This window comes from Protopterus annectens, chromosome 11.part0, assembly GCF_019279795.1.
Source record: "Protopterus annectens isolate FY-2018-M chromosome 11.part0, PAN1.0, whole genome shotgun sequence".
NCBI lineage: Eukaryota > Metazoa > Chordata > Ceratodontiformes > Protopteridae > Protopterus > Protopterus annectens.
The window spans coordinates 509,531,587-509,558,457 of record NC_056745.1 but is presented as its reverse complement, the minus strand read 5'-3'; the positions used below and the strand labels follow the sequence as shown (position 1 = coordinate 509,558,457).

Sequence of the window (26,871 nt, the reverse complement as noted above, 5' to 3'; positions counted from 1 at the left end):
TGGTCTATTAAACATTCCAATGACATGTCTTCTAAGGCCAGATCTGTTATTCTATATGCTATGTTGATTTTGTTCATCGACACGCTAGTTTATTTACTAGTATCCATTAAAATATCTCTCATTTTACCTTCATGTGTCAAATTGTCCATAAGTACTGTTCCCCCTCCCTTGTTGGGTTTCATAACCCTTATGAAAGGTACTAGTTTTGGAATATAATGCCAGTGCCAACATGATGAGAAAAGTCATGGAATCCGAATGGAAAAGGTTTAGAAGTTTTACGTATTTAGACAAAATAACAAAGGACAATCTAAACATTGTCTATAAAAATTCCCACAACCTAAAGGAATTAATAGAAAATGGTTATGGAGAAGTGAATAAAAGTATGAGAATAACATAGTTTTAGAAGGTAGGGATTTGGTAATAAAAGGAAAGAATTTTATAACCGATTTTAGTGGTGTAATATATCTAGCAGTATGTCAGATATGCTCTAGTTTTTACGTTGGAAAAACTGAAAGGAAACTAAAGAAAAGAATATATGAACACTATTATGACATACGTACTAAAAAAAGAGACCAATGCTTTATACAAGCACCAACAAACATGCACAAATGCCAGTTATTTATTTTTTTGTTTTAGAAAGGGTTAAGAAGGATATAATAGGGGGTTGAGGGAAGAAAGTATTGAGTATAGGAGGCTATAGTGGCAAGTGACTTTGCAAGCAAATGTATCCCCAGGCTTGAATGAGAATATTTCCATAGCTCCCTTATTAAAATTAAGAGCTGCTAAATTGTAAAATTACAATGTTTTTAGATAAGATACGGTCATTCTACATGTTTTTTAAAAATATTCTTTTAAACACCTTCCTTTGACACACATTCCTACGTTTTAGCTTATATAAATAGAAAAAAATTTAAGAAAGGGGTAAATGAAATTTTTTTTTTTTTTTTTTTTTTTTAAATCTTGAAACTCAATTGTAGTACTAGCTTTTAGCCACAAGATGGAGAACAAACACAATGAACAATGTGTACTGACTGAAGTATTTTTTAAGGAAAGGGATTTTTTATTTACAGTAATTCAAGGCTTTTAAATAGCTTAAAGTGATTTTTACATATTTGTGTATTTAAATGAAATTTATATATACATATTTTATCAAGCTTTTAAAGAAGTGATTTATATTTTTGATTTGTTCTGCTTAATTGATTGTTAATTTTAGGAGGAGATATATATATATAAAATGTGCACGTTATGTTGTCAGTCTGTATCTGATGAAGTTTGTTACGAACGAAAGCTTATTGCGTTTGTCTAGCATTAATGTGGTTTGTGGAATGTCTGCTTTGGCTGAATAAATATCCTTTACTGTCATCTGGTTGTTTGTGTCCCTTGGCACTTTTTGCAATTTCTCAGTGTTTTTCTGCCTTGGTGGAACTTTTTCTGGATTTACTTGTGGATCTACAGAGCAATGTTTATACTTGGGAATGTAGACTGGCATGTTGCTAAAGTACTATTGTGTATAATGCTTCATTTTTTAAGTAGTAGACAGATGCACTGATCACTTCTTTTTTTTTTCTCCCCTCTCTGACTTAGAGATCAAATGGTCTTCTAAAGAAGTCATGGGTAGCTGTTGTAGCTGTCCAGGTAATGAATCTGTCCCAGATAACCATCAAAGCAAGTTTAAGGTAAGTAATCTAGGTTGCGGACAAACTGAATTTTATAGTTACAGGCTGTATTTATTCTGTGTATTTGTTTAAATGTAACTGGGCTAGAACATTGATCACAAATGACCCATTTCAGTCTCTGCTAGTTTATGAGCAACTGTTTATTTCATAGGTTGGTACTAGGCTATTGGTCCTAATGCCTATACAAGCCTAGCCATAACAATTCCCTGGCTATTTCTTCCGACAGTATTTACTTCCCTGGACCCCTGTCTAGCAGGGTGACTGATGTGATCCCCGGGGGGAATTTCCCATCCAATTGTCAAGGTTCCTTTTGAAGAGGGCCAAAGAGGTGCGCTGCTTGACATGTATGGACAGTCTATTTCAGAGTCTGGGTAGTCTCTGGGTCAGGAACCTATCCCTCCAGTTCAGAGCAAAAAATGATTGTAAAGAGATTACAAGGCAGTTATGCACAATTATTAACATCAAAACAGGGTTGAAGTACTTCATAACATTAACAATAAGGTCAAAAGAAGTTGAGTGATGCAACGTGCAGCATAAGAGGATTAGAAATTCATCAACGGATTAGAAATATAACTGGTAGATTAGGTGAAGTGGTGCGAGAGTTGCAAAGGAGATGGGGTTAGACGAGGTATTTCATCGGGTTTCTGAAAATGTGCTTTTAGCCTTGTTTAGAATAGTGGGTAGGATAAAGTCTTTGCGGGAGGGGATAGAGTCTCCTAGTCTAGGCCAAAGTATCTGTAGTGGATCCTTTTTTTGGAGGGTTTGTAATGTAGATGCTGCAGTTCTTACTTATAAGGCAATAGGAGGAGGTGGTTTGTCTGGTTTAGCTCCTAAGGGAGCGTGTGTTAAGCAGTTGGAATAGTTGGAATTGTCATAAAGGTCATATTTCTGATTCAGTATCTTTTTCGCCTGATTCAACATTTGGGTTGTCGATCCGACTGGATTTGAACTTGAAGCCTTATACCATAGTTTTGGATCAGAGAGCTCTTTACTCCTGCCCTAGCCACAGATCCCTCCTAACGGATTTACTTCTGATCTCATTTTGTGTGTTCAGTCAGATGTGTTCTTCGAGAGCTCAGAGCATTCACGATAAGTGAAAGTAAATTTTGTGCACCTGCCTTTCTTTATTGTATATTAGATCAAAATGTTATTGGTAGGATTAGGTTAGCATTTAGGTTGGTGTTCAGCTATTTTTATTGAAAGTTGCATTTTGTCTGAGTGCTTCTATTGTATTACCTTCTAGTACAAGTAGTGTTGGTTAGCGTTTAGCCTCTTCTATTAAGATTGTTTTTCTGCTTCACTGTATAATTTTTAGATAGTTATGTACATAGTTATATACAGAGGTATTTGCATGTTCTTCAAAAGTGGATGTGAAAACAGAAGCACGTAGATTCCTCACCTGAGTCTGTTACTGAAGGCACAGACTTGGATGTAGAAGGATCCCCAAGGTCCTCCACCTGGAATATGTCACCTGTGGGGACATAATGGAATTGATTGTGTGTGTGTCTGTGTGTGTGTGCGCGCGCGTCTGTGTGTGTGTGTGTGTGTGCGCGCGCGTCTGTGTGTGTGTGCGTCTGTGTGTGTGTGCGTCTGTGTGTGCGCGCGTCTGTGTGTGTGCGCGTGTGCGCGTCTGTGTGTGTGTGCGCGCGTCTGTGTGTGTGCGCGCGTCTGTGTGTGTGCGCGCGTCTGTGTGTGTGCGCGCGTCTGTGTGTGTGCGCGCGTCTGTGTGTGCGCGCGTCTGTGTGTGCGCGCGTCTGTGTGCGCGCGTCTGTGTGTGCGCGTCTGTGTGTGTGTGCGCGTCTGTGTGTGCGCGTCTGTGTGTGTGTGTGCGCGTCTGTGTGTGCGCGCGTCTGTGTGTGTGTGCGCGCGTCTGTGTGCGCGTCTGTGTGTGTCTGCCTGTGTGTGCTGTAGCGTCTGTGTGTGCGCTGTCTGTGCGCCTGTGTGTGTGTGCGCGTGTGTGTGTGTGCGCTGCCTGTGTGTGCGCAGCGTCTGTGTGTGTGCGCCGCTGTGTGTGCCTGTGTGTGCGTCTGTGTGTGTCTTGGCTACGTCTGTGTCTTGGCCTGTGTAGCGCCTGTGTCTGTGATTAGAAATATAACTGGTAGATTAGGTGAAGTGGTGCGAGAGTTGCAAAGGAGATGGGGTTAGACGAGGTATTTCATCGGGTTTCTGAAAATGTGCTTTTAGCCTTGTTTAGAATAGTGGGTAGGATAAAGTCTTTGCGGGAGGGGATAGAGTCTCCTAGTCTAGGCCAAAGTATCTGTAGTGGATCCTTTTTTTGGAGGGTTTGTAATGTAGATGCTGCAGTTCTTACTTATAAGGCAATAGGAGGAGGTGGTTTGTCTGGTTTAGCTCCTAAGGGAGCGTGTGTTAAGCAGTTGGAATAGTTGGAATTGTCATAAAAGGTCATATTTCTGATTCAGTATCTTTTTTCGTCTGATTCAACATTTGGGTTGTCGCATCCGACTGGATTTGAACTTGAAGCCTTATACCATAGTTTTGGATCAGAGAGCTCTTTACTCCTGCCCTAGCCACAGATCCCTCCTAACGGATTTACTTCTGATCTCATTTTGTGTGTTCAGTCAGATGTGTTCTTCGAGAGCTCAGAGCATTCACGATAAGTGAAAGTAAATTTTGTGCACCTGCCTTTCTTTATTGTATATTAGATCAAAATGTTATTGGTAGGATTAGGTTAGCATTTAGGTTGGTGTTCAGCTATTTTTATTGAAAGTTGCATTTTGTCTGAGTGCTTCTATTGTATTACCTTCTAGTACAAGTAGTGTTGGTTAGCATTTAGCCTCTTCTATTAAGATTGTTTTTCTGCTTCACTGTATAATTTTTAGATAGTTATGTACATAGTTATATACAGAGGTATTTGCATGTTCTTCAAAAGTGGATGTGAAAACAGAAGCACGTAGATTCCTCACCTGAGTCTGTTACTGAAGACACAGACATGGATGGAGAAGGATCCCCAAGGTCCTCCACCTGGAATATGTCACCTGTGGGGACATAATGGAATTGATTGTGTGTGCGCGCGCGCGTCTGTGTGTGTGTGTGTGTGTGTGCGCGCGCGCGTCTGTGTGTGTGTGCGCGCGCGCGTCTGTGTGTGCGCGCGTCTGTGTGTGTGCGCGCGTCTGTGTGTGCTGCCTGTGTGTGCTGCCTGTGTGTGCGCTGTCTGTGTGTGTCTGTGTGGCAGCTGTGTGTGTGTGTGTGTGCTCGCGCGCCTGTCTGTGTGTGTGTGGGGGGGGATGGCCCACTGAAGCTCCTTTTGATGAGTACATGTTCCTTAAAGCTTTTGGGTCTGGCTTGTTGACATCCTGGGTGGTCCCACTTCCTGATCCCTTTATAGTTCTTATTGCGCAGAAGGTTTGGAAGGAACTTGACATGGCAGAGCCCATTCCTAAAAAACAACTTAACAATTTTAGTAGCCCCAAAGGACAGTAAACATCAGTCCAAAGGGCCCCTAGTAGAAGCTGTGGTGGTGGTAGCAGCCGTGAAGAAAGAACTATTAGGAGAAGGGACAGAAGAACTTCTAACAGGAATCCAGAGCATTGGACAGACTAGGGAAATGGACCTGCTCTTCAGCAGCACTTCCACTTTGAGAGCTGAATTACCTTGCACAAAGAGACTTGATCAAGGAGATTTCCAAGTCTCTCTTGGGTAACTTGGTCGGACATATAAAAACTGTGGATTCCCAAATGTCTAGCCTGCAGTCTGCTTCTAGTGTTGCCATGCAACTGCTATTGAATGCAGTAGATAGCATATCAAGAAAAGCTGATACAGGCATTACCATGTTGCCATGCCTGGATGTGGCTATGTGATCTCACAGAAAGCTTCAAGTCATACTTTATAAATGCCCCCCTTTGATGGCTCTACTCTTTGGACCTAAAGTAAAAGAAATGCTGACCAGGAGCAAACAAGATGTAAGACCCTGTCTGCCACAGGAATCCGTTTCTGCACTCAACAAAAATACTTTTCCAGGAATCAAAGGGGTGGTTAAAGTATATATATGTGTGTGTGTGTGTGTATGTATATATATATATATATATATATATATATATATATATATATATATATATATATATATATATATATATAAATGGACATTACCTGAGAGGCAGAAGTGGACCACAGAATCGAAGTTTCTGTGGCCCCTTCACTGAGAATCCTTACCATCATCCCTGAATGGTTGCCTAACTGCTGAACTCTGGATGTAGTCAGGGGGATGCTTAATCTTGCACCCTCTAGCCTGTCATATCATCATGAAGTCTACTTCATTGGTGCGAAGGATAATCACTAGAGGCAATACCCTTTTTGTCTTCTCCAAAGAAAAGATTGAAGATACATGATATTCCACCCAATCAGTTGGAATCCGCAGCAATAGAAGTATGAAGTAGAGTCATCTAGCCAGACCCTCTCCACCAGTTAGAATCCAGGGTCTATTCCAAATTCTTTTTAGTTCCAAAGAAGATAGGAGGCCTCAGACTAATTTTGGATCTCAACCACTTCAGTTGAAATGTCAAAGTTACAGATGGTCATGGTACAGTCCTTTCTGCTTCTGTTTAGGAAGGACGGTTGGATGTGCTCTGTAGATCTCCAGAGAGCCTACTACCATATCCAGATTTGAAGGCAACCCAGAGATTCCTCCATTTCCAGCTGGGAGCAGTTACTGTCAGTTCAGGGTATGCCTTTCAGTCGCACCACAGGGCCACCTCACCCACCCACCCATGGTGTTCACCAAGACTGCAGCAGTGTAGCAGCTCATCTGTGACTACAGGGGATCTAAGTCTTCCCATATGTAGATGATTGGCTCCCAGCTGCTACCTCCAAGGATCTACTGTTGCAACTCCAGACTTTCTTTCTCATTCTTGCAGACCAGTTAGGAATAAGTCAACTACATGAAGAGTAAACTGCTTCCCACGCAGGAAATAGAATTTATAGGATGTCAGACACAGTCCAAAGTGCCAAACTCTTCATTACAAGGGTCTGGCTGTTGAGACTTGTAGCTTTTCAGATGATGCAGCATCCCCCACCCACAGATGAGACTGATTCTGTGTATGTTAGTTTTAATGGATTCTGTTATTACACTAGTCCCACTAGCATGGTACCACATGGGAGAGTACTACATGGAACACTATCCATCCAGTGGTCATAGAGCATTCGTACTCTACGCACCAGAATTTGTCTCACTCTGTACAGAAACCATACAAATTGTTGGATAACTTCTGTCAGTAGTAGAGGGTAGACCCTTCTGCCCACCTGTCCGCCAGGCCACAGTAACTACAGATGCTTCCCTTTTAGGGTTGGGTATTTCAAAGGGAAGATTAGTCGAGGGACTTGGTCATCATTGGAAACCAAACTTCACATCACTGTCCTGGAGATGAGCAGTCTCTGTTGCAGGCCTTTCAGGGCCTCCTACCCAAGGGTGTGATTTTCATCAAGACCGAATGTCAGTAGAATGGTGCACCAAACAAGATGAACACATTCATATTCTCTTTGCAGGGAGACCATGTGAGTTTAGTAATGGGCGATGTTTTCCCATCACTTTCAGGTCACAACACACATTCATGTTACATTGAATATACTAGCGGACAGGTTGAACAAGTATATCCTGTTGCTCTCATGAGTGGTCTGCCACAGTGGCAGTAGAGATCTGCTGTTTTCGGGTAGATCTTCAGTCATTGGGGCCAACCTTGCTGTGATCTGTTTGCCTTCTAGTTAAACAACAAGTGCAGCAGTTACTTTGCCCTCTTTGCTTCACAGGGGCAGTCACCAAAAGGTGCTGTAGTGCACATTTGGCTCCCAGGTCCTCCTATACACATTTCCACTGATGTGTCTCTTGAGATTCATTTGGAAAGCTACAAGGTATAACACAGAGGTGATCCTCTTTACCCTATTCTGGTCCTGGCAAGTATTGTTCCCCTTGCTTTGGCCTCACTTACCGCTCCAGCCATGGGTGCTGGATCCCATCCCAGATCTACTGAGTCACTTGTCTGGGTTGACTCTGCCAGACCTTCAAACCCTAAAAGTAACCACATGGATCCTCTAGTTGTAAAATTAGCCAGAGAGACAGGCTTTCCTCTCCAGTAATCCATAGATCTTCTCAAAAGGACTTGACAAAAATTACTTATAAGAGCAGATGGAAAAAAATTCTATTTGGATGTCCTCAAAGGATTTGGACCCTTTCTCATCCCCTCTTCCCTCACTACTGGAATTTCTTTCAGAACCTTTTTCAGGAAGGTTCCAGTTATAAAAGCTCAGATGGCTGACCTTTCATGTTTTCACACAGGGCAATAATGATGCATCTATTGCTTCACTTAACTAGCTAAAGCTTTCCTCAAGTGAACTTTCTTGTTGAGAAGTAGTCACCCCCCCCCCATGGGATATTAAATTTTTGCCTCAGTCATTGACTGGAAAACCTTTCGAGCCCGTGGCCTTTGCTGATTTAAAGTTTTGTTTTTGAAGACTTTTTTTTCTGATCGCCATCACTTCTGCCAGAAGAGTTTTGGCACTCCAAGTTCTCTCATGCAAGCCACTCGCTGTTATATTCCACAAGGATAGAGTTTCACTAAGAACAAATGCTTCCTTTCAAAGGTGGCATCTGAAACTAATTTAAATCAGCACATTGACTTAACTGTATATTTTCCAATTTTTTCTACCAAAGTTGAACACATCCTTTATGTTGGATGTCCACAAACAGCTCAGATTATACTTGGGTCGTACCAAAGATATCCGGAAGTCAGACCAGCTATTTGTCTTTTTCCAAAATAAAACAAAGACAGCTGGCATCCAAGGTTACACTGCTTTTAAAATAGCTGGCAGATTGTATTTCTTATGTTTGTAAAACACTAGGGTTGCCTTTGCATTCAAATCCTAAGGCTCACTCCACCAGAACAATGGCCACCTCAACGGTATTTGCAAAGAGAGTTCCTATGAGTGACATCAACAGCTCACACTTTTGTATCTCATCATAAAGTGGGTATACAGTCCAGAGCTCTCATCCTTTGGCTCTACCATTCTCAAGAATGTCCTTCCTTGAGTCCACTCTGGTAATTTTTAGACAGCTTGGAAATCTGTCCCAAGTGTTGAATCAGACAAAAACTTTGGATATGAAAGTTATGTACTTACCATAACAATAATGCCATGCTCTGATTTTCATCCATTTCAATATCCCTCCCTCCTCCCTTCCAAATTGAGATTTTACAGATGTTCTTCGTGTTTCACTGTTGCAGTCATTACATCTGGGTTATCTGCTTGCAGTAGCCCTCAGTCGGCCTGATTAACAAAGTCTTGGGTCCTGTGTCAGTTGCTGTTTCTTCTTCCGTGACGTCAGGTCGTCAAAACATGCAGCCAACGCCATTTCATCAGTCTTTCTTGCCGTGCGGTGCCCGAAGCAGAAGCAGTTTGCACGTACCGGTCGACCGACTCCTGAAATTTTCGTTTTCGAGTTTCAGAACCAAAGTCTTCAACTAAAGCTAAGTACCCCTTTGGGGAAACCTTTTCTTGCTCCTTACCGATGTCAGTAAAAGTTAATAATTGCATTTCTTGTGGAAAGCAAATACCTCCTAAAGATTTTCATTTGTACTGTATTCCTTGCCTAGGCCCTGACCACGACATACCTTGCTGTCGGTTTTGTGCCTTATTTAATCAACACACTATCCATCGTCTGTATATTTTCATCTCTAAATATTTTGGTTCTCTGTTCAATTATGCAGAAATGTCTGTTAGCCATCCGACTATCGGAATTCTGAAAAAACGCAAAGATAGACGGGGACAGGCCCCTAGGTCCAAAACTGCCGACTACGCTTCTCCTGAGCCAGTCGTCAGTTCGCTGGTACTCAGTGAGGCGCTTTTGCAGCCCCTGATGCCCGCTATTTCTTTTTCGCAGGCCTCTACTGAGACCCATTCGGAGACCAGTATGCCACGAGATGCTTCAACTATGGAACCTGCGGATGTCTCTACCTTGGATGGGTCCGGAGCCGCTGTGTAGGCACTGGCTTCTGAGGGCGTATTCAGGCTTATGGACTTGCATATTAAACCGACGCCTCCTTCTTTTAGGCCTAAACATCGAACCATGCCCAAGAAATCGACGCCCAGGCCGCATGCACAGGGCTGTATGCCTAAAAAAACAAATGATAAGAATGGCTGAAGATCTTATAACTCTAATCAGGGGAAGCCAACCACCCCCTTCTAAGAGACCTAGGACTGAATTTGTTTATGAATCCTCTGATCAGGTTTCTGATTTTTCTGATGATCTGGATTTACCTTATCTACTTATGAGGATTCTGATGCAGAGGACTCTATTCCCTCTGCTTCTCCACCAGAGGATTTTTCTTTTGGTGAAACCTTGCACACACTTTCACTGGGAAAGCCAGGATTTTTCTGATTGAAAAAAGAGGCTTAGGGGATTTCTTACTCCTGCTTCAGCATAGGCCTTAAGCTATACCTCCTGTACTAGATATTGTTGATGCCTTTTCGGAATCTAGTTTGGCCCCTGATTCTTTGCCTCCTGCTGCCAGAAAACCGGATAGATATTACAGGATCCCTGATTCTCACAAGTTCCTTTTTAAAAATCCTATTGCGGATCCAGAGACTATTTCACAGGGACACAAGAGCATTAAGGCTTCTACTGCAAAAAATCCTACCCCCTCTAATAGAGACTCCAGGGTGCTGGGTAGATGGGGTAAGAAGGTTTACACTTCTGCAACCTTGGCCATTAGGGCCTTAACAGTTTCATATGTTAAAGTATCCACAACATGTTGTTGGATTGCTTAAGCAGAAACTGATGTTGATTCCTGACTGTGCTGAAAATAAAGAATTACAGGATTTGATACATTCTTCTGAACAGGTTGGAAAACATACTTTGCAATGTGGTTCTTGCAGGGCTGCTGTCACTGGGTCTGTTCTCAGAAGGCATGCTTGGCTTAAAGAGCAATCTTTGCCTGATCATGTTAATGCTAAACTGTTGGATGCTCCCTTAAATCAGGACTGCCTGTTTGGCAACAAAGCTGAGGAAGTTCTTAAAAAGATGGAAGATGAAGCTAAATATATGCAAACTGTTAAAGATTTCTTACAAGTTCAGCCTCCAGGATTTAGTAGGCAGTGGCCCTCTAACAATTGATCCTTTCCAGCCCCTTCCAGGTCTTCTCAATGCAAATCCAGACACAGCAGAAACCCCAGATTTCAGTCTCAGGGATATGCACAAGACTAAGCAGTGGGGAGCTTCCGGATCCAAATCTGGGAGTAGCAAGACTCTCCCCTATGGAAAACTGTCTCAATGACTTGCTGTTAAAACTTCCAGGCACTTCTCAACTGGATGCTCCTTTAGGCGAAAAGATTGGCGTGCAGGCCAAAAACTGGGAACTCATCACCCAGGTTAAATGGGTCTTAAATATAGTGTCCCAAGGATACAGATTTCACTTCCACACGTTACTGACTCCAAGGGGGTGGCCAGATCTACCCCCAAAATCAGTGGGCAGAAGCCCAAAAGTAAATTCTTTCTCTCAAACATGGGGGCTATTCAATTAGTACCAGAAGAGGAAAAGGGACAAGGTTTCTATTCAAGACTTTCTGGTACCCGGAAAAGACAATTCATGGCGTCCTATCCTGGAACTTTCTATTCTAAACACATTTTTTGGTGATACCAAAATTCAAGATGCTGACTCTTCACCATTTGCTTCCTATGCTAGCCAAAAATGCTTGGTTGGCAACACTAGATTTAAGAGGCATACCTGCACATCCCTATCAAGGAATCTTGCAGAAGATACCTACGCTTCAAAGCAGGCTTACACGCACTATCAGTTGTCTGCACTGCCCTTTGGCTTATCTACTTCGCCCAGGGTATTCACAAAGTGCCTAGCTCCAGTCATTGCATTTTGCAGGCAAAGAAATATTCAGATATACCCATACCTGGACGATTGTCTAATTCAGACAGAAAGCCAGGACATACTTTTGAATCATCTGGCTTTTGTACAAAGAGTGCTGACTTGTCTGGGGTACACCATAAAAGAAAAAAAATCACATCTGGTGCCTGTCAACAGTTTATATTCCTGGGAGCAAGATTGAATATAACTTCCCAGATGGCTTTCCTCACGCCAGAGAAAGATTCATTTGACAACCTAATTCAAACAAGTGGCCACAAAAACCCTGCTATCTGCAAGGCAAATACTGCAAGCCTTTGGGGTTCATGGCCTCCTACATTCTTCTAATTCTATATGCAAGACTGCATCTGAGGAAACTACAATGCTATCTAAAAAGCCTATGGTGTCTAACATTCTCAGGATCTAGGAGCAGTGATTCCTGTCATACCTTGCATAAGCCTAGAGTTCCTTTGGTGGGCAGAGGCCTGCCACCAAAACAAGGGATTACCATTGACGCTACCCCCTGCCGCCAAAACCCTAACAGACTCATCAGACTATGCATGGGGGCATCTGGCAGGTAAGTGCATTCAGAGCAAATGGAACCAAAGTCAAATGCACCTGCATATCAAAAAAAAAATGTTAGCTGTACAGAATGCCCTGAAGGCCTTCAAGGACCACATTCTTCCAGGACAACTAATGGTAAAGATGGACAACACCACTGTCATGTGGTGCACAAACAAGCAGGGGGGGTACACCTTCTTACCCCCTCTGCAGACTAGTCATGGCATTGTGGAACACAGCCTTGAGCTACCAAGTGAATCTACAAGCTCAATTTCTGCCAGGAAAACTAAATACTCTGGCAGACTAAGCAGAAACCTCGTGGACCCACATGAGTGAAAACTGGAACCAAGGATTTTCAACATGTTGACAAGCAAATGGGGGAGCCCAGCTATAGAAAATTTTGCCTCCCCCCAGAACTATCAGTTGGACAAATTTTGCACAAGGATTCCCCACAAACAAGCTTGGAAAGTGGATGCTCTGTCCTTCAGATGGAAAAACGTATCAGTTTATGCCTTTCCCCCTCTGCCCTCCAAAGTACTACTAAAGATCAAACGGGACAAGCCAAGGATTATTTTAATTGCACCAGACTGGCCACACCAACACTGGTACCACCTCTTGCGCAGTGCGTCACGGTTGGCCCCTTGGCACCTGCCGCAGACTCCTTCCCTGTTGTCTCAAGAGGGCGAACCAGGTTCTGCACCCTCAGCTTCGAACACTGAACCCAGCAGCCTGGCTAATTACCTAATCTCTCCTTTACCATCCCTCATTAAACATTTTAGAGGCAAGGAGGCCTAGCACTAGAAAATCTTATGCTGCAAAATGGAAAAGATTCTGTGCCTGGAACCAATCTCAAGGGATAAGCACAGCAGCGCCCAATTTACCTTAGATTTTACAATACTTAACTGAGATGCTTCACAAGGGCTTGTCCTTTTTCCTCCAAAATTCACGCCTCAGCCATTTCAGCTCATTAGAACACAAAACCACCCCTCTTCTCTCACCCACTGCTCAAGAAGTTCCTCAGAGGGGCCAAATATTAAGGCACCCAGGAGAGCTCCAACTCCAGCCTGGGACCTTAACTTTGTTTTGGAGAAACTTACTCTTCTTCCCTTTCGAGCCAGCTTGCTACTGCAGATTTAAAATTTCTTTCTTGGAAAACAGCATTCCTTTTAGCAATCACTTCAGCAAGAAGAGTATCTGAATTACAGGCCCTTATGGCAGTGGAGCCTTTCATCATCTTTCATGCGGACAGGGTATCCCTCAGAACCAATACCTCCTTCATGCCCAAGGTGGTATCCAGCGTGGCCCTTAATCAGTCCATTCATTTGCCAACCTTCTTTCCTAATCCATAGAACAGAGGTGAACGGATACTGCACTCCTTAGATGTGCACAGACAACTTAGATTCTACTTGGACAGGACTAACTCTCAAAGCAAATCTGAACAATTGCTGGTGACATTTGCTGCGGGGACAGAGGGGAAGGCTATTTCAAAGCAAACCATTTCTAAATGGATAGGCCATTGACTTACTTTCTGCTATAGGCACCATGGAAAACCTATCCCGCCCATGGAAAACCTATCCCGCAGGGCATCAGACCCCAGTCTACCAGGGCTGCATCTACCTCTGCAGCCTTTCTCAGAGGCTTCCCAACCAGGGACATCCTAGAAGCTGCTACTTGGCATTCTGTACATACTTTCACCAAACATCATTATTTACCAATTTTCTCTAAATCCAGAGCTGGCTTTGCCACTGCAGTCTTGCACGGCATTATAGCTGGTCCTAATGCTATTTAAATTCCCCTTCCCAACCTTAGCTTTGGGAATCTACCCAAATGTAATGACTGCAACAGTGAAATACGAAGAACATAGTACAGTTGTGTACACTTACCATAAATGTAGATGTTCGAGTGTATTCACTGTTGCAGTCCTTGTTACCCTCCCTCCAGCCCCCTGACTTCTTTTGGCTTTGCCTCTACTTTACTTTCCTTTAATATGCTTAAAAGCTTTTTTGCGTATTTGCTTTTTTGTTGGAGGTATAACCTTGTAATTTTTATATATTTAATTGCTTCCCATTACGGGGACACCTGACATCTGAGGCAAGAAAAACTGATGTAACTGCGTCGGCTGCATGTTTTATACCCCTGACGTCATGGAAGAAGAGAGCAACTTACGCAGGACCCAAGTCTGTTAATCAGGCCGACTGAGGGCTACTGCAAGCAGATAACCCAAATGTAATGACTGCAACAGTGAATACGCTCATTTACATTTATGGTAAATGTACACAACTGTACTTTTCTGGGGCTCAGTCAGACCTTGACTAAGACCCTGTCTGTTCCACATCATCTTCCCTAAGTGTGAAACGCATTTGGATCCCTTTTCTATTAGAAAATATTTTTTGTATATAATGAGACTAGTCAGCAAATTCAATCCAAGGTAAATCAGTTAGAAGGATTGAGTTGTAGTTAGGGGAGAAGTCAGAGCTGTCAAATCCAATACTGTCATATAAGGCACTGGGGTCAGATAGTCAAATCTGACAACCCAGTGAACCAGTTGAAAATGAGACTACCCGGATCTATTGTTACAGTAAGTACATAACATTTTATGTGATGCGATTCCTTCTCTTGCCTTCATTCCTAGCAGGTTGGGTTAGGAATTGATCCTTGGATCCGACTCGGCCTTGTACACCAGCTCGAGGTCTTTCACTAGCTCGTGGCTATCCGCTATCCCGTCATGCACTAGGAGAGCTCCTCAGGTCTTGTTTGCCACTAAAACAGATCAGGTGCTCTTCTCACTGGCTCTGGCTAAGTATAATTTCTTCTCCTTTTTTTTTTGAAAAATTGTGTTCTCTAGTGTATTTTTTCTGTTAATAACCGCTTGGATTTACTGTTGGTTTTATGCTTTGTGTTTAAACTGCTGTTTGCCATCATTTTTTCTGCAAGGCCTACTTTCCCCTATTCCGGCTTAAAATTAAACAGCCCGTTTTTAGTTAGAGGGCTTTCCTTTTCTCTCTCTCGTGATTCTTACAGGTTGATTCGTTTGACTTAAAGAACTATCTAGACCTGTTTCAGTTAGAGGGTTTTCCCCCTCCTTTTTATCGCTCCTTAGGGCATAGTCCGCTTAAGTTGGAGGGTTACATCATCCTCTCCCATCTGTTAGAGTTTGGTATAATTATTTGTTATTAGTGGTTTCTATGGGTGTTCCTGCTGTTTGAAAAAAAAAAATTGGCTATAGTTTGATTGCTGGCAGTTACCTTTTTTTTTATTATTATTATTTATTTATTTTTTTACTGATCAACACTAATGTCTTCTAAGGATTCTAGGTGTGAAAAATATCCCTTACGGACAGGCGTACAGTTTGTGCCTATTTTTTAGGAGCTGTCCACTTCCAAGAGTCATGTGCAATTTGTCATTCCTTCAGCCATAGGTCTTTGTTGGAATGTAAAAAAACAAGCTGATTTAAGAGGATTTTTGAAACCCCCCTTTCCCTAAGTGATTCAAGAAGGTCCGGGTCCTTCAAAGTCTGCCCAATCACCTTCTCCAAAGTCTTGACAGGTCTACTAAGAGGTCTTCATCTTTTAGCACTCCATTGGAGCCATCCAAAAAATTGCTAAAAGTATCCTCCCTAGATCCGAAGGCTGTCTGTTCAGAGAGACCTTCCACTTCAGCCCCATCAGTCTCGTGCAAGTGGAATTTAAGTTACGGAGCCGGTCCCCTGAATTGGAACCAGTACCTCCAACTCTGAGGTCACCATTACTTCAGCCTTCTAAATCTCCTCCCTCCCAACTTGATCTTCCTGGAAGCCTGTCTGATGACAACGTGGATCGGGTGGTGCAGAGACTCTTGATAGTTTTGCGAGTCCCAGTGTACTTATCGGATCCAACCCTGAGGGCTTTGTATCTGACCAAACCCTCCCCTTCTGTATGAATTCCTCCTCCAAGCTAAGCTTGGAGCTGGTATGTCCAGAGTTTATCTTGGTGGAACCGAGGCCTATCAGGATCATAGGATCCGAACATTGCTCCAACATCCTCTGTTCAGTCGGAACTCCTGAGTGTAGGAGCAGCCGCTCTCCAGTCTGGTCCGGGGAGGGGAGTCTGATCCGACAGTTGTCGGACATGAACTTCACTCTCGGGGACATCAGCTTGGGTGAGCTCTGCTCCTACATCAGCCTCGGAGCCATCTCCCTTGGTTCCGGAGGATTCCCTCTAGTTCCTCCGAGCCAAAGGTTTCCTCGGATCAGAGGCGAGGGTCTTTGAGGTGATGGAGAGTGATGGCTCTACAGGCAGCTCCACTCTCAGCTCTGGGCATTCTTTCTCCAAAGGCACCAGTGTCAGTCTCTCTGCCCTTGCATCTACATGGATGCAGAAAACCCAAGCCTCAGGATGCCCCACAGGGTGCCCCCTTCTCTTCCTAAACCTCTTCAGAGGAGTCCGTTATGTTGGATACGGACCTCAATGATGCCGAAGGGTCCCCACTGTCGCCTCCTGATTGTATCTCCTTTGGAGACGTCTTGAAAATACTTAAAGGCAGCTGGAAGTCCACCACCCCTTGAGCACAGGAGTCTGTGTACCTGAAGGCTTTTGTATCTCAGCCTTCCTCCACTTGGGTGTCTCCGCCTTTTGGCGATCTTATGGATTTTGTTTCTTGAAAGGCATGGGAGTCTCCAGATTCTGTGGAACCAGTTCCTTGGGGGCCAGGTAAGTTCCTTACCTCCCTGTCTGACAAAAATTTCTTAACAAAGGGAGTCCCAGTAGATGCTATGGTGGTGGCAGCAGCCACCAAGAGGGGAACTTTCAGAAACGTTGTCCTTCTCCATCCACCGAACAAGGAGTCTCGCATGGTGGACAGATATGGAAAGTGCATTTTTTCTTCAGTGACCTTTGCTCTTAGGTCGCTGAATTACCTGACTCACTTCAGAGTTACAAACATCTGAAAGAGCTAGGAGGTGCTTTCCAAGGTTGAGTAGCTGAAGGGGTGTCAAAGTTTCCTCTCAGCTCTCTACCTTTAAATTCTGTGGTCAGCTCCTCCATGAGACTGATTTCTTATGCAGCAGATAGAGCGAGCAGAGCAAGCGGGTTCAAGAATTTCCTTAAGGAGACATTCCTGCATGCGCTTGTGTGACTTTGCTGAACCCTTTAAAGCTTCCTTTGTGAATACCTCATTTGGCTCCTCCTTGTTCTGGCCTAAAGTCAAGGACACTAACCAGGTGTGAACAGGAAGGAAAGACTCTGCCATAGGAGTCTGTTTTTTCCCTACCTACCAGACCTTACCCCAAAGTTCAGAAAGGTAGTTGGAAAATGTGGTTTTGAAAATCCCAGAGAGCTTTCCAGGACACACATGGGAGCTGCTAATGGAAAATACCGACTATGTGGCAGAGGGAGTCTGCAAAATCAGGGCAACTGGGAATCTTTCTTTGGTAAGCCCTTCCAGTGCTCCTGAATGGAGGCCCGTCTGTCTGTTTCTGGAGGCAGTCAGGTGGCCGCTTATCTTTGTATCCAATAGCATGGCTGACAGTAACAAAAGACAAGTGGGTATAAAGCATTGTATCCAGAGGTTATTCCATACCCCCCCAATATAAAAAAGATCCCGGACGTCCCCCGCACTCAAGGGGAACAGGCAACTCTAGAAATTCAAAAGTTGCTAGACAAGAGAGTCATCCAAATGGTCCCCACAGACCAAATAGTATCCAGAACTTACTCCAGGTTCTTTTTAGTTCCAAAACAAACAGGGGACTGGAGACCAATTCTAGATCTCAGCAACCCAAACAAATCTGTAAGAAAGTCTAAGTTCTGGATGGTAACACTGCAGTCAGTACTCCCATTCTAGGGAAAAGACGATTGGATGTGCTCGATTGACCTCTAGGGTGCATACTACCACATAAAAAGGGTCGATCCAGGAGAAGCATGCGCTTTCGGCTGGGAGCCAATCACTACCAGTTTTGGGCTCTGCCTTTTGGCCTCACTACAGCCCCTAGAGTGTTCGCCAAATGTATGGCAGTAGTCGTGGCTCACTTGAGATGCCTAAAGTTCAGAGCGTTTCCATACCTAGACGACTGGCTCCTAACTGCCACGACTGAGCATCTACTAACAGAAGCGAGAGATTCCACCTTGCATCTCTGCTGTCAATTAGGGATCACAATAAACAACGAAAAATCTGCCTTGCTGCCCTCTGAATATCGTTTTTATAAGAGCAGAACTGGATGCAAAAAAGATGGTGATACTCCCTCCAGAAAGGGTACAAGTTCTACAATGTCAAGTTTTAAATCTTCTTTCCAAGGAAAGAGCGCAAGCAAGGGCAGTCCTAAAAGTCTTGGGGACCATGGCAGCAGCAATAACCTTGATACCATAAGCATGTCTGCACATAAGAATTCTCCAGTGGTCAATGCAGGAACTACCTATGTCCCACAAGATATTGATAATGGAATCTTGCAAAAAAGACCTTCATTGGTGACTTTATTCCACTCAGGTGATGCTAGGTCGACCCTTTGTACTTCCCCAACCATTAGCCCAGTGACCACGGATGCATCTCAGATGGGGGGGGGGGCATTGTCTGGGAAAGACTGTCCACGGCACTTTTCAGGATCACGAGGCCCATTTGCACATCAGTGTTCCAGAGATGGGAGCGGTGCTTCTGGTGTTGCAAGCATTCCAGGATTGTTCCGCTGGTAACTATTGCAATACAGACAGACAACATATCAGTTGTATGGTACATAAACAAGGAGGAACTGGATCTTACCCCCTTTGCCAGGAGGCCCTGAGAGTATGGCAGTGGGCAACCTTCTCCCAATACTTTGTGATAGCAATGCACATCCCGGGGAAATCCAACGTGATGGTAGACAGACTTAGAGCGATTCTGATGCCTCATGAGTGGTCCCTAAAATAGGAAGTACTGGAAAAGATTTTCTGCAAATGGGGCCAGCCTTTCTGCGACCTTTTTGCCACATCAATGAATGTCAAATGCAGCAGCTACTTTGCTCATATCCCCCCTCTGGGGAGTCGCTACTTTGCCCATATCCCGAGTCGCCAAGGGATGCACTTGTACACAATAGTCCCTCAGGCCTCCTTTGCAGGCCTTTTCTCCCTTTGCATTGACACCTAAAGTTCTTCAGAAGGCCATTTGCTTGGGAAGGGACTTGATACTCATCACCCCATACTGGCCTTGACAAATCTGGATGTTCGTGTTTCACTGTTGCAGTCATTACACTTGGGTTATCCTACTGGCAGGCTACCCGCAGTCTGCCTGAATTCCAAAGTCCTGGTCTGGCGTCGGTTGCAGTCGCCTCTTCCCTGACGTCAGTGCGCCAAGGGTATAAAAGATGCAGCCGACACCATTTTCTTCAGTCTTTCTTGCCGCGCGGTGCCCGAAGCAAAAGCAGTTAGCAAGTGCTGGTCGGCCGACTCCTGAGATTTTCGAAATTGAATTTCAGATCCGAAGTCTTCAATAAAGCTAAGTACCCTGTTGGGGAAACTTTTCTTGCTCCAGACCGATGTCAGAAAAAGTTAACAATTGTATTTTTTGTGGGAAGCAAATACTTCATAAGGATTTTCATTCTTACTGTATTCCTTGCCTAGGCCCTGACCACGATGTTGCTAACTGTCGGTTTTGCGCTAGATTTAACCAACGCACTATTAAGCGTCTAATTTTGCCTTTCATTACTTTGGCCGAAAATTTGATTATATAATGCCGTTGGAACAGCAGACGACCGCAGTTTATAAAAAGCGCAAGGAAAATGGCAGGCATCAGAGTTCCGAAACCGACGACGAGGCCTCCGCTAGGCCAGTCGCCGGTTCTCAGTGAGGCGCTTTCGCAACCCCTGACGCCCGCTACCTCAGAGCCACAAGCTGCTTCTGACTCCCACGTGGAGACACCTAGGCCTCTGGATACTCAAGGTATTGGACACTCAGAAACTATTCCCTCAGATGGGTCCGGAGCCTCTGAGCAGGCATCTGCTTCTTAGGGTGTTTTCAGACCTACACAGTTGCATGTCAAGCCAACCTCAGCTTCCAAGCCAAAGACTAAAACAGCTTTAAAGACAAAGAAACAAGTACAGTATTCTCCTGGACCGACTTCCATGCCTAAGAAACAGATGCTTAAAATGGCCGAAGACCTAATTACTTTGATCAGGGGTTCCCATCCCCCTCCTGATAAGAGGGCTAGGCAAGACAGAATACGATTCTTCTGATCAGGTTTCCATTTCCTCTGACTCCTCTTCAGAACAGGGATACTCTCTTCCTCCCTATGAGGATTCTGAGAATCTATTCCTTCAGCCTCTCCTCCTGAGGATTATTCTTTTGGGGAAACTCTGCATACCATGAGGGAGCATTTTCACTGGGAGAGCCAAGATTACTCAGAATCTAAGAAAAGGCTCAGATACTTTCTTTTACTGCCTCAGCACAGACCTCTTGCTATTCCTCCTGTTCTAGACATTGTAGATGGCTTTTCAGAGTCCGGCCTGTCTCCTGACTCTTTCCCCCCTGCACCTGTTAAGCCAGACAGATACTACAGGGGTCCAGGTTCTCATAAATTTCTATATAAAAACCCTGCTGCTGACCCAGAAACTATATCTCAGGGTCCCAAAGGGGTCAAGGCTTCCACTGCAAAAAACCCTGTCCCCTCTGATGGGGATTCTAGGGCATTGGACAGATGGAGGAAAAAAGTTTACACTTCTGCTACCTTAGCTGTAAGGGCTTTAAATTGTCAGTTTCAGATGCCTAAATATCAGCAATACTTAATGTCACTGTTAAAACAGAAAATGTTGACAAATTCTGAATGTTCTGAAAACAAGGAAATGCAGGATTTATTGTATGCAGCTAAACAAGTGGGAAAGCGTACTTTGCAATGTGGTTTTGATTCACTGGAGGCCTCTTACAGGGCTGCTGTTACAGGTTCTGGCATTAGAAGGCATGCTTGGTTAAAGGAACAGAATCTCCCTGATAATGTTAAAGCAAAATTATTGGATGCTCCATTACAGCATGATACTTTGTTTGGTGTTAAGGCAAAAGAGGTGTTGAAGAAAATGGAGGATAAAGCGAAATCTATGCAGACAGTAAAGGATTTCTTACATGTACATCCACCCAGATTTAGCAGGAACTGGCCTTCTAAGAATTGGTCCTTTCCAGTGTCGGACAGGCCACAAAGAGGCAGATACAGACACCCTAGAAGCAGATCCCAGCCCCAAGGCTCATACAGGCCTAAACAATGGGGTGCTTCTACCTCCAAAAGCGGAGAAGACAAATCACAGCCATATAGGAAACAGTCCCAATGACTTTCCTCTGCCAATGCCAAGCACTTATCTTTTGGCAGCACCCTTGGGGGGAAAAACTAGCACTTTTTTCACAAAATTGGCACATGATCACCCAGGACAAATGGGTCTTGAATATAGTGTCTCAGGGCTACAGGTTCCACTTTCACACCCTTCCAAAGACAAAAGGTATGCCAGACCTGCCACACAATCAGAGGGCAGAGGCACAAAAGCAAGTTTCATCTCTCATGGACATGAGGGCTATTCAGCGAGTACCACAGCAAGAGCAGGGACAAGGATTTTACTCGAGACTTTTCTTGGTACCCAGAAAGGACAAAGCCTGGAGACCAATACTGGACCTGTCTATTCTAAACACTTTTCTGGACGTTCCAAAATTCAAAATGTTGACTCTGCAGCAACTTCTGCCCAAGCTGGGCAAGAAGGTTTGGCTTGTAACTTTGGACCTCAGAGACATACCTGTATGTCCCAATCAGGCAATCTTGCAGAAGATACCTCGGATTCATAGCTGGCTCAATGCACTACCAGTTCTCTGCACTGTCCTTTGGTTTATCTACTGCGCCCAGGGTCTTCACAAAATGCCTGGCATCAGTAATTGCATTTTGCAGACAAAGAGGAATCCAAATATATCCCTACTTGGACAACTGCCTTATTCAAGCAGAGAACAAAGACTCTACTGAAGCATCTGTTGCTTGTAAAAAGATTACTAATTTGCCTAGGGTACACGGTAAATGAAAAGAAATCAAAACTAGTACCCTCTCAAGAGATAATATTCCTGGGTGCAATCTTAAATACAACTGCCCAGATGGCTTATCTCATGCCAGACAAAGGCAACTGGAATCTTACTTCGAAAAGATGGCAACAAAGACCCAGTTATCTGCAAGAAAAATTCTGCAGGCTTTGGGCTTCATGGCATCCTGCATTCTGCTAATTCCATATGCAAGACTGCATATGAGGAAGCTATAATGGTATCTAAAAAGTGTTTGGACTCAACATTGCCACAGCCTGGAAAGATTAATTACCCTTATTCCCTGCCTGCAACAGGAGTTTCGATGGTGGGCACAGGCCTGTCACCATAACAAGGGACAGCCATTCACTTTACCCACAGCCAGGCAGTCACTAACAGATGCATCAGATTATGCCTGGGGGGCCCATATGGCAGGAAAATGTAGTCAGGGCACATGGTCCGCAAGACAAATGCATCTTCTTATCAATCAAAAAGAGAGTGCTAGCTGTACAGAATGCCCTTGCAGCCTTCAAGGATCTACTTCATCCAGGACAACTGCTGATAAAGACGGACAATACTATAGTCATGTGGTACACAAACAAGCAAGGAAGCACACATTCCTACCCCCTATGCAGACAAGCCATGACTTTGTGGAACACAGCATTGACTTGTCAAGTACACCTGCAAACACAATTCCTGCCAGGAAAGACAAGTACTCTGACAGACGAACTAAGCAGAAACCTCATGGACCCTCACAAGTGGAAATTAGATCACAAATCTTCAGTATAACAAGGAAATGGGGATGCCCAGACATAGATCTATTTGCCTCCCCTCACAACTGCCAACTACAGAGATTCTGCACAAGGACTCATCACAAACAAGCATGGAAAGTGGATGCTCTATCGTTCAGCTGGAAAACCCTTACAGTATATGCCTTTCCTCCACTGCCTCTCCTCCCCAAGGTGCTCCTAAAGGTCAGACAAGAAGCCAAAAATGTTACTGATTGCCCCAGACTGGCCACACCAGCACTGGTATCCAATCCTAAAGAGTTTGTCTCCAGGCCCAGCCTGGACATTACCTCAAATTCCTCATTTACTGACCCAACAAAACAATCAGATCCTGCACAGCCAACTCAGAACACTAAATCTGGCTGCACGGCGGATAATATAACCACTCAGAACACACCTCTCTCTAAAGCAGTTATGGATGTTATTTTGGAGGCCAGGAGGCCTCGCACCAGAAAATCTTATGCAGAAAAATGGAAGAGGTTCTGTGCTTGGAACCAGGCACAAGGAATTGGCACGCTTGTACCAAATATTCCTCAGATTTTACAATACCTAACTGAGATGCTGGACAAAGGCCCATCATTCTCATCAATTAAGATCCATGCCTCTGCCATTTCAGCTCATTACAATACGGACCCACTTATTTTTTCACATCCACTGCTAGGGCAGTACCTCAGAGGGAACAAAAACATAAGACCTCCAAGGAGAGCACCAATACCTGCATGGGACCTCAATTTTGTCTTGGAAAAGCTCACACTGCCTCCTTTTGAGCCAGCCAATACAGCTGAGATAATGTTCTTATCATGGAAAACAGCTCTGCTCCTGGCAATAACTTCAGCAAGAAGAGTCTGAGTTACGGGCATTAATGGCTGTGGAACCTTTTATTTTCCATCCGGACAGGGTTTCTCTAAGGACAAGCCCAACATTTATGCCTAAGGTAGTGTCCAGTGTGGCTCTTAACCAAACCATTCATTTGCCTACCTTTTATCCAAACCCACAGAATAAAGGGGAGAGACTTCTGCATTCTTTGGACATACACAGACAGCTACGCTTCTACTTGGACAAAACTAAAGCTTTCGGAAAGACTGAGCCATTTTTAGTGGCATATGCTGCAGTTTCGCAAGGAAAAGCTATTTCAAAGCAGACTATTTCAAAATGGATAGGCCACTGCATTCGTTTCTGCTATTCACAGCATGGCAAATCAGTGCCTAAGGGCATTAGGCCACATTCAACCAGAGCAGCAGCCACTTCAGCAGCTTTCCTCAGTGGAGTACCAACAAAGGATATTTTGGAGGCTTGGACTTCAGTGCACACTTTTTTACAAAGCACTACCACTTACCTCTTTACTCTAAATCCAGAGCAGGCTTTGCCACTGCAGTTCTGCAGGGCCTCATAGCCACTCCTAATTCTATTTAGGCCCAGCCACCCAACCTCAGCTTTGGGATTCAACCAAATTGTAATGACTGCAACAGTGAAACACGATGATCATAGTATAGTTGTGTACCTACCATAAATGTAGATGTTCGAGTGTACTCACTGTTGCAGTCCAGGTTACCCTCCCACCTTCCCCCTTTTCATTGCTGGGACTTATCTGTACTTCTCTATTCTATACAACCTAAGTGGTGTATTTGCTTGTAGATGGTTATGTTTATGTTAGTGCATGCTTTATTATAAGCAGAATTTTTAGCATACCCTTTTGGGGGCACCTGACATTTGGGGCAAGAAAAACTGAAGAAAATGGCGTCTGCTGCATCTTTTATACCCTTGGCGCACTGACGTCAGGGAAGAGGCGACCGCAACCGACGCCGGACCAGGACTTTGGAATTCAGGCCGACTGCGGGTAGACTGCCAGCAGGATAACCCAAGTGTAATGACTGCAACAGTGAATACACTCTAACATCTACATTTATGGTAGGTACACAACTGCACTTTCTCCTTCCTGTGGCCTCATCTTCAGGAGGAACCTTGGATTTTGGATCCAGTTCCGGACCATCTGACTCATGCATCAGGAACGCTCCATCCCTCTCCTCATAGGTGTGTACTAGACTAATGGACCTGGGGACTTTACAAGCCTAGGATTACTCCGGCATCGTGCCACCTGACCTTGGTTCCCAGTGCCTCTGTCGAGTAGAGCTACTGGAGTGATACCAGGGGTGAATTTTCTGATGATCATGTTTCACTGTTGCAGTCATTACACTTGGATTATCCTACTGGCAGGCTACCTGCAGTCTGCCTGAATTCCAAAGTCCTGGTCCGGTGTCAGTTGCTGTTGCCTCTTCCCTGATGTCAGTGCGCCAGGGGTATATAAGATGCAGGCGACACCATTTTCTTCAGTCTTTCTTGCTGCGCGGTGCCCGAAGCAAAAGCAGTTCGCAAGTGCCGGTCGGCCGACTCCTGAGATTTTCAAATTTGAATTTCCGATCCGAAGTCTTCAATAAAGCTAAGTATCCCATTGGGGAAACTTTTTCTTGCTCCAGTCCGATGTCAGTAAAAGTTAACAATTGTATTTCTTGTGGGAAGCAAATACCTCATAAGGATTTTCATTCTTACTGTATTCCTTGCCTAGGCCCTGACCACGACATTGCTAGTTGTCAGTTTTGTGATGGATTCAACCAACGCACTATTAAGCGTCTGTTCGATTTTGCTTTTCATTACTTTGGCCGAAGGTTTAACTATATAATGCTGTCGGAACAACCGACCTGAGTCCATAAAAAGCGCAAGGACAAAGAAAAAGACAGGCATTCGAGGTCCAAAACTGACTACGCCTCTTCTAGGCCAGTCGCCGGTTCACCGGCTTTAAGTGAGGCACTTTCACAGCCCCTGACACCTGCTACCTCAGAGCCACAGGCCGCCTCCGACTCCCACGTGGAGACAGCTAGGCCTCTGGAAACTCTGGGTATTGGGCCTACGGAAACAATTCCCTCAGATGGGTCCGGAGCCGCTGAGCAGGCATCTACTTCTGAGGGTGTTTTCAGACCTACACAGCTAACTATCAAGACCTCTTCAGCAGCCAAGGCAAAGTCTAAAACAGCTTTAAAGACAAAGAAACAAGTACAGCATTCTCCTGGATAGTCATCCATGCCAAAGAAACAGATGCTCAAAATGGCCGAGGACCTATTTACTTTGATCAGGGGCTCCCATCCCCCTCCTGATAAAAGGCGTAGGCAAGACGCTGACTATGACTCCTCTGACCAGGTTTCTATTTCTTCTGATGATGCTGAAGAATCTATCCCTTCAGCCTGTCCTCCTGAGGACTACTCTTTTGGGAAACCCTGCACACCATGAGGGAACATTTCCATTGGGAGAGCCAGGATTATTCAGAATCCAAGAAAGGGCTTAGAGACTTTCTTTTATTGCCACAGCACAGGCCTCTTGCTATCCCCCCTGTACTAGATATTGTTGATGTTTTCTCTGAATCCAGTTTGACTCCTGATTCTTTACCCCCTGCACCAGTTAAGCCAGATAGGTACTACAGGGTTCCAGATTCTCATAAATTTCTTTATAAAAACCCTGCTGCTGATCCAGAAACCATTTCTCAGGGTCCCAAAGGGGTCAAGGCTTCCACTGCAAAAAACCCCTGTTCCACTGGATTGATACCCGGGGTGAATTTTCTGTTTCCCATCCACTCATCAGGATGGCCAGTGAGGTGCTCTGTTTGATATGTATGGGAAGTTCATTCTATAGCATGGGCAGTCTCTGGGTTATGAACCTGTCACTCCAGTACGTTCTATTGATTGTGGTAATGAGGTTGAGATCTCTAGAGAGTGTGGTGCGGAGGGATTGGGATTTCTTTAGATGTAGCATTTCTGACAGAGCTGGGTCAGACATGGCTTTGTAAGTCAAGCAGAGATCGCCTGTAATTAGGCGATAGGAGACAGAGTATAGTTGGAGTTGTTTGAGTCTGTCCATATAGGACAAGTGTTTAAGGCCTAGGATCCTCTTTGTGAGGTACTTTTGCGGCCTCTCCAGTTGTTGCAGGTGTCTACTGAGGTACATGCCAAATGGGACATTGTAC

At 44.3% G+C, this 26,871-nt stretch overlaps 1 protein-coding gene across 1 annotated transcript in view; it reads left to right on the top strand.

The window, feature by feature from the left end:
* FRS2 (fibroblast growth factor receptor substrate 2) overlaps positions 1-26,871 on the top strand; it is a gene marked incomplete in the record, with an annotated part of 1,814,279 nt that overhangs the window by 1,119,665 nt on the left and 667,743 nt on the right. Inside the window, 1 exon segment of the mRNA XM_044088006.1 lies at positions 1,585-1,676. Coding sequence (XP_043943941.1) covers positions 1,611-1,676 — 66 coding nt within the window.